Here is a 14,386-nt window from a genome sequence, read left to right as displayed (position 1 = left end):
CTGCTATTTTTCATACTTACATTGTTGTGGAAGCTTTGCTGGCCCCAGGGCATTGGCTAGCACTGGAAACTATTTGTCTACCTTTCTCACACTTGGTATCTGTGATGGCATTATGTAACTCTCACAAACCTGAGACTATGGCAAGAAGTCAAGCTTATCAGGGTCTGCGTCATCCTGTTTGCTTAGAAATGGTATACAGCATGTTTAGTGCGGAGGTCAGCCGTACCACCATCTCCTATTTACCAGCAGCAGTCAATACTTTGGGGAAACTTCTGCAGAGGTTCAGGCCCACAGTTTGTTCTTAAAACACCTCACTACAAGTTCATCCACACCTTTGGTTTATCAACATATGTAATTTTTATGGCATTCATATTACTCTTTGTTGAAAGACCCACAAAGGCAATTTATGTCATTATTTTTTTAATATTATCTTAATTTGGACATTTTCTTTCCAGTTATATACAAAGATCAAAGCTAGGCACTTCCACTCTGCAGAACTGGCATTTTTATATGGCAATTGGAGCTACACAGTGGCTATTCATTATGATGTGTCTTTGTTTAAACAATCTCCCACATTTCAAGTGTTTTTATTCTGAGCAGCATATACAAAAACTGACAACGTGTGTCACTTTGTTTAGTTCGGTACTCTCCACGGGTTCTCTAACTCTGGTTTCATCTACTTTGGGCGTATTTAACAGGTCTAGAATTCTCTCAGCTGACAGCACATGGTTCCTGGTTTGCCTTGGAAACACCCATCCTCAGACTTCATTGAGAAACTCCAGACTGAGACATGCCGGAATGTGGATTGAGTCCATGGTCAGGGCAGACGGATTAAATGGAAACAGAACAGGAAACATGTGTTTGGAGTCCAGCAGTAGCTGCTGAGGGTCATTCCTCTCTTGTAGTTGGGCCTGGGGAGGGAGAGTAAGAACATGTAAAAACTTTACAACAACCTAAAGTTTAAGTAATTCCACCAGTGCGAGCGGGCATAAGGCATGGAAAGACTTCTAAAATAATGTATAAGGTGTACAGGGTCAGGAGAACGTGGTCTTCCTGTGCCTGTGAGGCATGTAGTGGAGACAAGCCCTAGTCTGGGTTGTTGGAGATCAGATGGTTAAGCACTGTTGCCATTCTAGCATTATGTTAATGCTTCCAGCTACAAGAGAAGGTGAAACTATGAGAACCCCATGGGAAGACTGATGGCATCGTTCATCGACCAGATCTTACAGCAGTGGTTCTCAGTTTTCCTCATGTTATGATGATCCCCAGCCATAAAATTATTTCATTGCTACTTCATAACTAATTTTGGTACTGTTATGAATCATAATGTAAATATCTGTGGTTTCCAATGGTCTAAGACCATTCCTGTGAAAGGGTTGTTCAATTCCCAAAGGGGTAGCTATCTACATTGAGAACCAGTGCTCTAGAGGCAGGCTTCCTGCCCTGAACAAATGTCCAAACCTCCCTATGTCTTAATTTTGTCATCCGCAGAATGGAACATCATGAAAACTGCCAAGGCAGGAAGTCTAAGGATGAGTACCCCACTGAAGCAATCACTGAGTTTGAAAGCATGATTCTGTTTAACCATTTCAAAATTCTGGGACACACTTAGAGACCCATTATAGCCATGCTGATGAAGAGAGATGGTGATCTTTGGGAGTATGTGTCTGAACCTACTTTATGCCCCATTCCTCAGCCTCGAATATGCCAATGGTGACAGAAGCCCACATCCCTGGAGTGTCCAGGGAGTGTCAGGGAAAGCAGTGGAGTTTTGACCTCTAAAAGAGTGAGATTGTGAACTTTGGTTCATCTGCTGGAATTCAACATGGATACTTGTCTTGGAAAGGTTTTTCATTGGATACAGTGGTTTATCTTAGTGGCATCAATTGGAATATTTAAAAGGACGAATTCCCTTATCTCTTCCCCTCTCTCTGAAGAGACAAAAGGACAATAACCAAAATTAAATTCATTAAAGGTGCTCCACAGCAGGCCTGGGGAGGCAGAAAGGAAGCCCAGTGAGCTGGAAGACAATAGTGTTGAAGTGACCAAGTCTCAGGAAAGAAAAGGATGAGTAAGAAATCTAGAGCTGGGTGTGGTGCTGCACACCCTCCAACCCCAGCGATTGGGAAGTGGAGGCAAGAGGATCAGGGTTCAAAGTCATTTTTGACCACATAGCAACTATGTAGGACCCTGACTGAAAACAAACAAACAAACAAAGCTTGAGGGTTCAGGAAGCAAGGTATCAACATACATGTAGAAGTAGCAAAAACGAGGGAAAGAGGCAGAAAAACATTTAAATAAAAACTAAACCCATCCAGACTCCAATGGGCAGTGGTATGAATACATCCACCCTCCTTGAACTTTAGTCAGGATAAACTCACACACCAAGATATACAAATTGTCAAAACCAAAACACAGGGAATCCTAAAAAGAACAGTGGAGGAATGCATTTGCCATAGAGTACCCTGAAATGAGACTAACAGTCAATTCTCATCAGATGCAATGGACATTAGGAGGCATTAGGGTGATACAGCACAAAGGGGGGGGGTACATGAGAAATTTACATCTGACAAAATTTCCTTCAAGAACACAGGGAAATTTACATCACTTCTGGAGACAAAGACATTTAATAAAAGTTTCCATTCATCATGAACAGTTATAGATGGGAGCACAATTAGAATATTTGATGCCCAAATTGACAGAACTGAAGAAAGATAAAGTTCTCTGTTAATTCTGGGACACTTTAATCTCCCACTTTTGGTGACATAGAGCATTGTAAGATAAGGTCCATAAGCAGGCATGATGAACTTTTTTTTTTTCTTTTTCTTTTTTTCTTTTTCTCTTTTTCTTTTTTTTTTACATGATGGACTCTTTAGGATGGAAGTTGGGTCACTGGGGCATGCCTTTGAAGATACAGGGACACTGTCTCTTGCTGTCTCTTACTCTTGGGCTATTGTGCAGTGAGCAGGTATCCCCTGCCCAAGGCTCACATCATTACATACTGTGTGTTCACAGACCCTTAGACAAAGGTTGAGTCACTGTGGACTAAAATATCTGAACGTGAATCATGAAGAACCTTTCAAGTTAATCTTAGGTACTATGCCACAATGACAAAGCTAAACTACACAATACAGATTTTTCCTTAGGAGGAGATGGAGGGAACTCTTCTTAAAAGGCTGTGAGGACCAAGAGTCAATAGTTCAATGCACTGAGTTCAGTTCTGGCACCTGGCAAGTGCTGTATTTGTCATTAGTATACCCTTACTTTGTTCTTCCTGACTTGGAATTAACCATTAACAGCTAACTACAGACTCCAGCAAGGAGCTGTACTTTTAACTAAGGTCACTGAACTGTGGAGAGTGTTGTCAAGGGGAAGATCCATAAATCTGCATCAGGAAAGTATAGGTCATGCCATGACAGCTTGAGACACAAAACTTTGTTGTTGTTTTGTTTTTCCTTCTTTGTGATAAGACACTATTGCTTCATATAGTAACAGTGTCTTGCTATAGTATAACTTTCTAGAGTTTAATTGTTACCCAACTTTGGAGTTGGAAAGCCAAGGGCTGTTCTTTGCTAAATCTCCGTAGCAGCTGGCTTTAACAGCTCTAGCACTCTGAGCATCTTTACCATTACTCTTAAACCTTGAAGCGGGCTGAGGCCTGCAAGTACCAGTGGCTGTGAAGGGCGAGCCATTTGAGTACAGGTCTCTGTGACTTGGACTGTAGAACATCAAATTGCTCACATTTTGTTCATTTACCTGGATGATGACAGAAAGTGCTGCTGAAGCCTCCAGATGTTAGCCACAGCATACTCATTTCTGGCATCTGAAGAGTGGGGCCACAACTTTAAAGAGTCTGACACAACAGTTGGATATAAGAGGTGGGGTTTGGAGGAGATGAGGCTATTTACAGAGGAATAAGCAACAAGCTTCACTGATTCAGGGTACCAGTGGTGGCTCGGGTGAGACCTGGCATGGTCTCTTATTGATGGCTTCATTGATTCTTGTAGAATGGCCACACACCCATGATTGTGGAGAGCAGGAGGCTCCGCAGGAAGCCACTCAGCATTGCTATTCCTCATATTTCAGGGCATTAGCTACATTGTGGGCTCTACTATTTAAAAGCCCTGAAGAATGCCCACCTAATTTTTGATAAAGGAAGCAAAAAAATACACCCCAGAAAGATAGCCCTTTAAATGGGCAGTGCTAGCACAATTGCAGAAGAATGAAGTTAGATTTGTATCTTTCACCTTGTGCACCATCAATTTAAAATTGATCAGAGACCTTAACTCTAAACCCCAAACCTGAAACTTTTAGGGAACTTTTAGAAAATAAGATAACGGGGTAGGCAAGACATATTCAACTACAGCATCAACAGTGTGGGTGCTAACCCCAGCACTATCAGATGGATTGCATGAAACAAAAGATTTCCACACTGCAGAGTCAACAGTGTACAGGACAGGAGCAAAGCTTTATCAGCTACCCTCAGGCCAGGGGCAAATATCCAACACTTACAAAGAACTGCAGAAAATAAATACCAAGGGAATAAACCTGCCAACAACAAATGGGCCAATGAACTCAACAGACAGCTTTCAAAAGAAAGAAACAAAAAACAAAAAAACACAAATGGCCAATAGCTATATTAAAAAGCATGTAATGTCCGAAGTCATGAGGGAAATGCAAATTAAGATTATTTTGAGATACTACTTCACCCTAGTCAGAATGACTATCATTGAGCAATCAGAAAAAAAAAATAATGAAGAGGATGTAGAGAGAAAAGGAACTATTATGTGTACTGTTGGTAGGAGTGCTAATTAAGACAGACATTAGGGAAATCTGTTTAGAGCTACTATATGACCCAGCTATTTCACTCTTAAGCATATACCCAGAGGCACTCCATACCCCACTATAGAGATTTCTATAACAGTTGTGGACCTGGTTGTTTACAAACAGAAAATATATAATATATATATTCTATTGCATATATAATGGAATATATTAAAGAAAAAAATGAAGTTTAAAAGTTTCAGGAAAATGGATAGTCTTAGAATGTATAATAGTAAGTGAGATTACATAATCTCAGAAAGAAATAAACTTATGCAGAATGTAGCCAAATATATATATATATATATATATATATATATATATATGCATGCATGCATGCACCTGAAGGTACAATGTGACATGAAAAGAACAAGAAAGGCTAAATACTAAATATAAGGGATGATGAAGGACTGAATGCAGGTTATTGACATGAGTTATGAAAGAGGACATAAAGCTAATTATATTTCTGGTTACAATTCGGTCGTGGATTGTTTTGAATAGTAAACATGTACATAAAATATATTCAATACTGAAAGTGTAAAATTTAAGGTGAAGACTCACAGCTTCTGTTCCGAATACCAACCCCAACTGTATATAAGTTTGCTAAGATATAATCCGACCTTAACTGTATATGAGCTCACTAAGTTGTATAGATTTTGGATCTGGTTAATTTCCATGTGTGATGTTTTTATTTGAAAGTTTTTTTTTTAAATAATAAAGATCTTAAACAACACCTTGAGGAAACTGTAAAAGACATCGAGGTGAACATGAAAAGGGGTGGAAAGGAGAGGCTTCATGACAGCAGTTTCAGCTGGGCTCAAGGTACAGGTACAAGGTCTCTCAGAAAAGCCCTGTGAACTCTGGTAGGTTTAACAGCTCTCAAGCTTCCAGTATCCAAGTTTTAATATTTAAGTGTTGTTTTGCTGTGCAATGCTTCAGTAATTCATATGTTTTTAAACACGTATACTGCATCTAATGTGCACGCAATGATATGTCTTACAAGCAGCGTTGACTGTTGGGACATGAGATCAAGTGTGGTGGGGGGTGGTGATGGGATGGGATTGGGGGTGTGGTGAGGGTGGTGACTGCTCACCACTTGTACTTTTGTTTGAGCTGCTTTTCAACCCTTCACAAAAATTAGTAGTGGGTCGGGGTATCTCATGGCTTCTCCCTCCCATCTCCCAATTCTTTCTCTGCAGTCAGGAGCTGGCTCTATGCTCATCCTAACCCATCCTCCCACTCAGCATCCTCCCTCCTCTATTTTGATGCATTCTTGTGTGGGTGAGCTGGCCTGTTCTGAGGGTTGTATGCTTAGTGGGCCCTGGCATTTCCCCATTGCCCTTGAGGCAGGCAACAGCTACCTTTAGTCTGCTTTGGCATCTGTCACTTGACCTCTGGCTTCATCTCTACTCAAATACCAGGCTAAAGTTCATTTATTTTTTTCCATGGGTCTCTTCAGGTCCAGGACACTCTTTCTAAATCTCTAGAGCACTTTAAATCTTGGAACAAAATCTCCAGCCTTGCAAAGGAGAACAGCATTCTATGCCAAAGCCCTTGTCTTCTCAGGGCCTCTAACAGCTTTGATAAATCTCCATTTCTCTGGTCTCCCTTCTGGGCATGTTCCTTCAGTTCCCATCCTTGGTTCATGCTGGCCAATACAATGTGTCTGTCCCGCATACCTCCCCTCCCCCTACATGTCCCAGTGAGGGAAATGAGTCCTATTTTGTGGAGTCACAATCAGCTCCTGCCAGTCACTGTCACACAAGAAGGCCCCCAACAAAACCCAAAACTCCCTGGGCTCAGCTTGAGGAAGCTAGTGTTTAGGTTAAAAATTTACATCTCAGGATGGATCTCTTAAATAAATTTCTCCTTACCGTATTCTCCAAAGACAAATACTGTATGGATCAGGGACACAGTTTAAGAGTTTTGATTTACTTCCTAGAGGATATTTCTTAGTTCCACATGGGAGGAATTGAGATTAAGCCCTCTTGTTAAGCCCACCTGGTAGCTTGATTCAGAAAAGTGTTCCTGGCCAATGAAATGCTTGAGTCAGAAAGCTGAGGGGCTAAGGTTAAGTCCACCCATCTGTGTGTTACTATTACTACTACTATTATTACTATAGTAATAGTTACTATTATTGTGAACACTGAGGTTCACGTTCATTTAAGTAGGAAGCCTATGAATGCAGGCTTTTCTAGCACACGGTGTAGCCAGCATTAGTAAAGAGAAGGTTAAACCCTGCCCATTCCGGCTTCTGACTAGGACTTCATATAACTGGTACAAGACTCACCTGTATTGTTCTTATAAAGGACACTGTTACCCGCTCTTCAAATTCATTCAAGGGAGTGTAAAGGTTTAAAATTTTGACAATCTGTTGGAATGAAAACAAAGTTTAGCACAGAACCAGGCAAACTGAAGACAACTCTGAAGTTTCAGACTCTGTGATAGCGGCATCGTACAAGTGTGTAACTCTGTGGAGAGAGCCCATTAGGCGTGTGGCCAGGCTGCTGTTTATGGAGTTTTCACCCATGGCTGCCTCTGCAAGGTTTGAGCTTCAGTACCCACCTTTCCCCTATGCTTGGTGGCTTACACACAATGAGTTCAGAAAACTGCTGTCTGGGACTCACGGCCTCCTTTCTGCTGGCAACTTAAAGGTTCTTCAGAAAAGCGCAGGGATCTTAGATGAGGGAGGGCTTACTTAACCATGCTTACATCTCTTCCTTAAGAAAATTCATTTATGCCAGGCAGTGGTGGAGCACATCTTTAATCCCAGCACTTAGGAGGCAGAGGGAGGAGGATCTGTGAGTTTAAGGCCAGCCTGTCCTACAGAGTGAGTTCCAGAACAGCCAAGGACGCAAAGAAACTTTGTCTCAAAATGACACACACAAAAAAATAAATAAGTAAAAATCATTTACAAGTGGGATTTTCTTCTTAAGCAGACACAGCCTTTTGTCTGCCTATCAGTTGTTTTGGTGGAAGTACTCTGGCCTCATGCAAGGCCAACTGCAAGCAAGAAGTAAACTCACAGAGGGACCTGGGAAACAGGAGCATTTTCAGCTTTCTTAAAGAGTTCTCTGGTTCATTTCAATGGACAGTGGAGGAAGTCTGAGAAGCATGTGTCCTTCAATGAACCGTGTTTAGAGCTGGCTGCAAAGGGGAAGGTTGGGAAGGGCATGCATTTGATCAGAAGAGACTGGTTCCATTTGTCTGTAGACTATTTCGAAGTGTCCAGATCAAAGGTAAGATCTGGAGACTCATCTCTCTATAGACTAGCCATTTGTATGTCTACAACATACAAATACAATTTTTGCGGAGAGGAATTTAAAATAATGAAGTACCTTTAGGTCTGTAAAGATTCATCTAAGATGATATAAATGGGGTCTTAGAATATGACCATATGAAAGTTATAGTTGTAAAGAAAATACATAAAGAAAGCAAACAGCCTCATACTGACGGATTCAGACAAAGAAATCTCTTTTTGGTAAGAAACTATCTGGAGCTGTCTTTAAAAAGTTGTGACATGAGGTCAGCAAGATGGCGCAGTGGGCCACCAAGTCTGATTACCTGAATTCAAATCCCAGAGTCCTCATGATGGAAGAGAGAACCGACTCCTTTCAATCACCCTCTATTATCAAGGTTTGTGGGTTTACCACCTTGTAAGTTAGCACATAGGAAGGAACAGAACGTTTTAGGGAAATGGCATCAGTTTTTACAGACCAAAGTGACCTCCACTTCATCAAGACCATGTTCATCAGTTGCAAATGGGGAGTGTGTCAACAAGGCTGGCAGGACCACATCAGAAAACTCTGGGCAAGAACAGACTGGTGGGGCCAGTGCTGGTCTCAAATGGTTGTACCTGCTGGGTGCTGAGGGCTGTACACAGAGAGCAGATGGCTTCAGCATCCTCCTGTGTTTTCTTCTTCAACTGAAGGAGCTGGGCTGCCTGGATCAAAGGTTCCATCGTCTGAACCGCTCCACTCTGGTGAAGGTTTTTTCCTCGAAGCCACTCTTCAAGTTGACTTATATTGTACCTGAGCCATAGGTAGAAAGGGAGCTGTGTTGGGCCTTAATTCATGGGGGAGGGAGGGTACCTGCTGTGTTTTACAGGTGAGGTGTAACTAGGGTCATCCTTACCTTCACTTTAACCTCATGTGGTTAAAAGCTTTCAGAGTATGGGTAAGGAGGCAGCTCAGTTTGTAAAATGTTTGCTTTGCTTTGCCAACGTGAGGACCTGAGTTTGATCCCCACACCCATATTTAAACACACGCACACATCCATGCACGCACACACCCCACAAATAAACAAACAACAACAAAACCAAAAATGATCAAGGTGGCACACAGTTGCAATCCCGGTGCTGGGAGGTGGAGATACCTCATTGGCCAGCCTAGACAAACTTTGGCAGGTTTCAGTTCAGGGAGACTTTTTTAAAGGTGGATATTTGAGTTGTCCTCCAGCCTCTATATGTTCATGTACACATGTATGTACCACTCCTATATGTGCACACACATGTTATAAAAGGACAAACTCTACAGAGTGCCTAGCACTCAGTAACCATATGATGAGAAAAGAATGAATAGAAGAGGAATGCATGCTTAAAATCAAGCAAAGCTGAGATACCCAATGTGTCTATATAGTAACAGGGAGGAAAGCATTCAGTATGCTAAGTTAAAAATCTATATTTAACATTTACAAATGTTTATACTTGACAGCCCCGATAAGTCATAACTTATCCATATTTCTCACTGACCTAGCCACATTTCATTGATCTTCAAAGGACATTTGAGCATCACTAAGCTAGTGAGCATCTAGTTTGTTTACGAGGTCACTATCTCTGCAGGGTGACCAGCACCAATCAATAAAAAAAAAAAATGTGATGGTTTGAGTCACATACTGATTATGACAAGGGCTACCAGTTAGATGTGGATTTCACCTTGGACACAACGGCCTTGTGTTCTGCCCCCAGCCTGTGTTGGGCCCCTTAGCCTCCACATGCTGGCATGGGCACCTCTCTCACCTGAGCTGCATGCCTGTACTCCAAGAGCAAGCATCTTTCCTCAGGAGCAGGTTGTTAAGAGTCACAGCATTGATCATGTAGAAGAGCTGTTTGAACACCTGCAGGATAATCTCAGGGTCCAGGCCCTGGTCACACATGACAGTATGGAACGAGTTCATCTGGCGGATGATGGCCTCCAGGCAGTATGAGTTCTCTCCATCCACCATGCTGGAGGAGCGCTTCCGGTAGCCAGTTGGCCTCACACCAGATAGCGCCTGGATACTCTCGTTTTCCAACATGGCAGAAACTGAAAGGAAGGCGTGGTTAGAGAAGTCTGTATGTTCCCCTCAGAATTCTACTGTAGGACCACTCCTTGGCTGGATGAAACCATTCAGATGGTGTCAACATATGCAGGGACTTAACACATTTGGCAAAGAATTCTGAATGTGGTGGATGTAAATCTTACATAAAAAAAAAAAAAACATGGATCAAATAGTCACTTAGATTCATGGGGATTGGACAGATAATGGATATGTACTAGCTGGATTCCATACAACCTCATGCTTACCCCAGGATGGGCCTGGCTTTGGGGAAGCCATAGTTGGTAACAACTGGTTGCTGCAAGGCAAGGCAAGCTTGCCACAACCCCCCCCCTCCTCCTCCAGACCACACAATGTGTGCTGGAAGCCTTCAGCAGCAGCTTACCTATCATAGGTTGTAACAAGCTCTCAGCAATTTTAATGAGCTGCTGATAGATCTGAATGGAAAGGTCGCTTAGCACCTGCCGATATTCCGTGAGGTCAAAGTTCTTGAGACAGTGCTCATTCTGCTTCGGAGTGTTCTGCTTCATGAAGCCCTGAAGAGGAAGAATGCATATTAATGAACTTCTGGGTACCCCTAGGCTCTGCCCACCTTCTGGAACTTGGGTCACCTTAACAACTCCCTATTTGCAGGGCTCTGCTCAGGCCTTCCCTATGTGTACTGATCTCAAAAGCAGGAGGCCTTTGGGATGGCAATCTCATGATGGATAAGTCAGAACTCTGTAAATGAAAAGGCCTACATCATTCAGACCCTCAAAATAAAGGTGAGTTCTATATATTAAAAACCCAAAGCCAGGAAAAAAATAGTAATAAAGGAGGTCCCGTGCTTTCTGAATGTTTATCTGGTATTATCTGCATTCAGATTGCCATAAAATATCTTAGGCTATACAAGACCCTACAGGAATAGGGCAGGTTCTATTTGTAGGAGACATCTATGGACTCTGCCATTTATCAGTTACCAGGCAAGCAGGAGTGGTGACTGCATTGTCCTCTTACCCTGATGTAGTAGGATGAACCTGTGATCTGGGATAAGTAATGACATCAAAAGGACTTTGTGATTGGGGTCTTCTTACCACTCTCTTTTGTTTTGAGATGGTCTTGCTATATCGTCTAGGCTGTCTTTAAAATTGTGGTATTCCTACCACAGCCTCCCAATTGCTGGGATTAAAGGCATGTGCCACTGAGCCTAGTTCCAATGTCCTTTTTATTCAGGCCAAGAGGAATCAACAGCAGCCAAAAAAGATCAGGACTGACAAAGAGGCAGCCATATCCCCTCACTGTGGTTCAAATCTTGTCTCCAGGAACAGAATTACATGGAGCAGCCCAGGGTCATGGTGGCCTTAGGCTTGCCCTTGTATAACACACTGGCTTCTAATTGTCAAAGGGGCAAAAGTCTAGAATCAGCTGGGAGGCCGGCCTCTGGAGCATGCCTGTGAGGGATTTTCTTAATTGGATTGAGGTGAGAAGACCCACCAGGAATGTGGATAGCACCATTTCAGTGGCTGGCCCTGGACTGAACGCAAAGGAGAGAGGGAGCCCAGCACTGGCCTGTTTATCCCTCGCTCTCCCTTCTCTATTGTGGATGTCACATGGACTAGCTGCTTCTGCTGCCTTGATTTCTCACAGTGGTGGTCAGTAACCTGGAGTTTATTGTAAGCCAAATAAACTCTTTCTCAATTAAGTTATTTTTTTGGTCAGGGCTTTCTGTCACAAAGGAAGCTAAGGCACTGTGAAGTGAGGGACATTGATGAAGTAACCTGAAGTGCTCCACAGGTAAAGAGCTAGCATGTGCTATTGTGGGTGAAGAAAAAGAAGGCATCTAACCTGAGACAAAGGGTGTTTCTTCTACCTTTACCTTCCCTTTCATTATAAAAGCAAGTGCCTAAACCCAAGTTCGAATTCTTGAAGGGAGTTGGGATCAAATGCACTCCAAAAATGATTGACAGGTGAAGGAGAGCCATTTACTACATCAGGGAGAAGAGTGTTCCTGTTGGTTCTGGCACAAAAGATGGAGTAAAACTTTAAAATACTGTTGCATGGTTTTAATTCTTGCTCTACCTTGGTCTTGGGCAGGGTGAGGTATGTGGAAGTCAGGGGGAGGGGAGAGTTGAGACTCTGTGGGGATGTGGGAGGTGGAAGGCCTGGATGCAGTGAGATTCTCACTGGGGGAACTGGAGAGTGTACTGTGTGGCATGAAGCTGAAGGCAGGCACTGCATGGCAGAGGGAAATCCCACCTGTGTTGGGAATGGTGAGTTCAAGATAAAGCAGGACTCAAGAGGTCTAGAGTGGAACAGGAAGTGATTTATCAATTGGGTCTCAGGTCAGAAAATCAAATTAATCTAGAAGCATGAAACTTGACCTCAATGTCTATTTGCACCATGAAGTTCTATACAGGCTACCTCTCTTTTTGTGGCCATCTTTATTCTTAAATAGACAGAGCTTAAAAGACATCTTAATGCACCAGACACTTGACCTTTCTCCCAGTCTTCGCTGTCATGGCTCCTTTAGGACAGCGTTAGAAATACAAAGGTCACACGGGTCCCTTAGAGAATGAAGGGGCTTTCTGGCACTGTGTGGTTAAGCAAACTCAATTCTATAACTATTCTACTGTTTTGATTAAGGGGTGGTTTTTCAGGGTTTCTTGGGTTCACTGAAGCCCAAAGTCTCTCTGCCCCCACCTGGTCCTGCTAACACATGCCCACAAGCTGAGGGTCCAGCAGGTGCCTCACAGGCTTTCCACCATCATCTAAGGAACGCCAAAGCACCCCAACTGCAAATAGATAACGTGTGGCCCACAGTGAGACACTTTGCTCAACACTCACCTCATCCCCACTGTACTGCTTCAAGCAGTGAAGGAAGCGGCAGGTGTTGGACAGCCAGAATGACGTCATCTCAAAGTCATCATTGTGCTTCTGTGAAAAGGAAAGCATGCCACTGGCTCTGAGTGAAGTGTCTCCCACTGGCTGACATACATCCCTGCTGCCCTCTTCCTGTATTTCCTGTGTCACCTAGCATTCCTCAGCCAGCCCTGATGTATGCAGTCTACTTGGCATTCACAAGAGTGGATACCCTTTGCTGAGGTTTGCTGTTTCTCCACTCCCTGACTTGGTACACAGATGGAACCGTTCTCTGGTCCCTTGATGAGTGGTGTCTACACCTGCACAGGTGGGAAGAATAGGCTGTCTCCCAGAGTTAAGGAATGTAAAGCTTAGGCCCATCAGTCCCAGGCTCTAGTCTAGTCAAAAGTTTACCCTGGCGGGGGCACAGTAACAAAATACACTAATGTCCCACTGGTCTAAAAGTCAGATGTTCAGAGGCAATAGACTGAGTGAGCAAGGCTGCTTAGCAACCTATACACAACTTGACCTATCCAGTTCCTATATTACATCCTCTTAATTCTCAGAGCCCTTCCTGTAACACAACATCGTTATTTAAATGCAATGACTATGAGCTATGACAATAAAACAACAAGGCCGACCACACAGGCTATGGGCTAGTGCAGGCAAATCTAGCTCAGAGCTAAAAAAGACCTCTCTGAGGAAGTGATGTTTGTCGTCCTCGGCTGCCTTAGTCTCCAGCTGGAGCTTTTAGGAGAGGTCAAGGCCAGAGATACAGATTTGAGAGTGACCAGCATGTGCATGACACACTTCAGGGAAATTAGTAGGTAATGCTGTGTGGAGACCGTGAAGATTTGTCGTTGTGATTGGTTTCATAAAGAAGCTGAATGACTGACAGCTGAACAGGATAAAGTTAGGTGGGAGAGCCAAACTGAGAATGTTGGGAAGGGGAAGGGCAGAGTGAAGAATCACCAGCCCGATGCAGAGGGAGCAGTAGATGAACATGCCACGCTAATGGAGGTACCACTATGGGTTAATTTAAAATGCAAGAGCTAGTTAGTAATAAGCCTGAGAATTGGCCGGACATCTACAATTAATATAACTCTGTGTGGTAAGCTGGAAGCGGCTGCCAGGACAGGAAAACTCTACTTACAGGAGCCTGAGACAGGGAAGGCAGGACAGCTGCCAAGGACACACTGCCAGAAGTAGAGACTAGCTCTCTCTCTCTCTCAAATCATGGACCACAGGCTGGTAGACCAGAAGAGGCTTGCCCATGGTGCTCTTGAGGATGGTTTGCCTCCTTGGAGTCAGCAGTATTGGGGAGGTTACAAGTCAGTCTATGACATAGGACTGTCACTGTCACCGAGACGTCTCTTGTCTCTAAAATCTCCTTCCTGCCACCTGGCCCCAG

At 43.3% G+C, this 14,386-nt stretch overlaps 1 protein-coding gene across 1 annotated transcript in view; it reads right to left on the bottom strand.

Moving 5' to 3' along the window:
- Positions 1-490: 490 nt before the first annotated feature.
- Myo5b (myosin VB) overlaps positions 491-14,386 on the bottom strand; it is a 182,633-nt gene continuing 168,737 nt past the window's right edge. The window contains 6 exon segments of the mRNA XM_051201265.1: positions 491-911; positions 7,112-7,192; positions 8,678-8,852; positions 9,839-10,124; positions 10,523-10,673; positions 12,961-13,050. Coding sequence (XP_051057222.1) covers positions 759-911; positions 7,112-7,192; positions 8,678-8,852; positions 9,839-10,124; positions 10,523-10,673; positions 12,961-13,050 — 936 coding nt within the window. The 3' untranslated portion in view covers positions 491-758.

The sequence above is a fragment of the Phodopus roborovskii genome, unplaced genomic scaffold, assembly GCF_943737965.1.
Source record: "Phodopus roborovskii unplaced genomic scaffold, PHOROB, whole genome shotgun sequence".
NCBI classification, from domain to species: Eukaryota; Metazoa; Chordata; class Mammalia; order Rodentia; family Cricetidae; genus Phodopus; species Phodopus roborovskii.
This window is presented reverse-complemented; position numbering and strand designations above follow the sequence as displayed.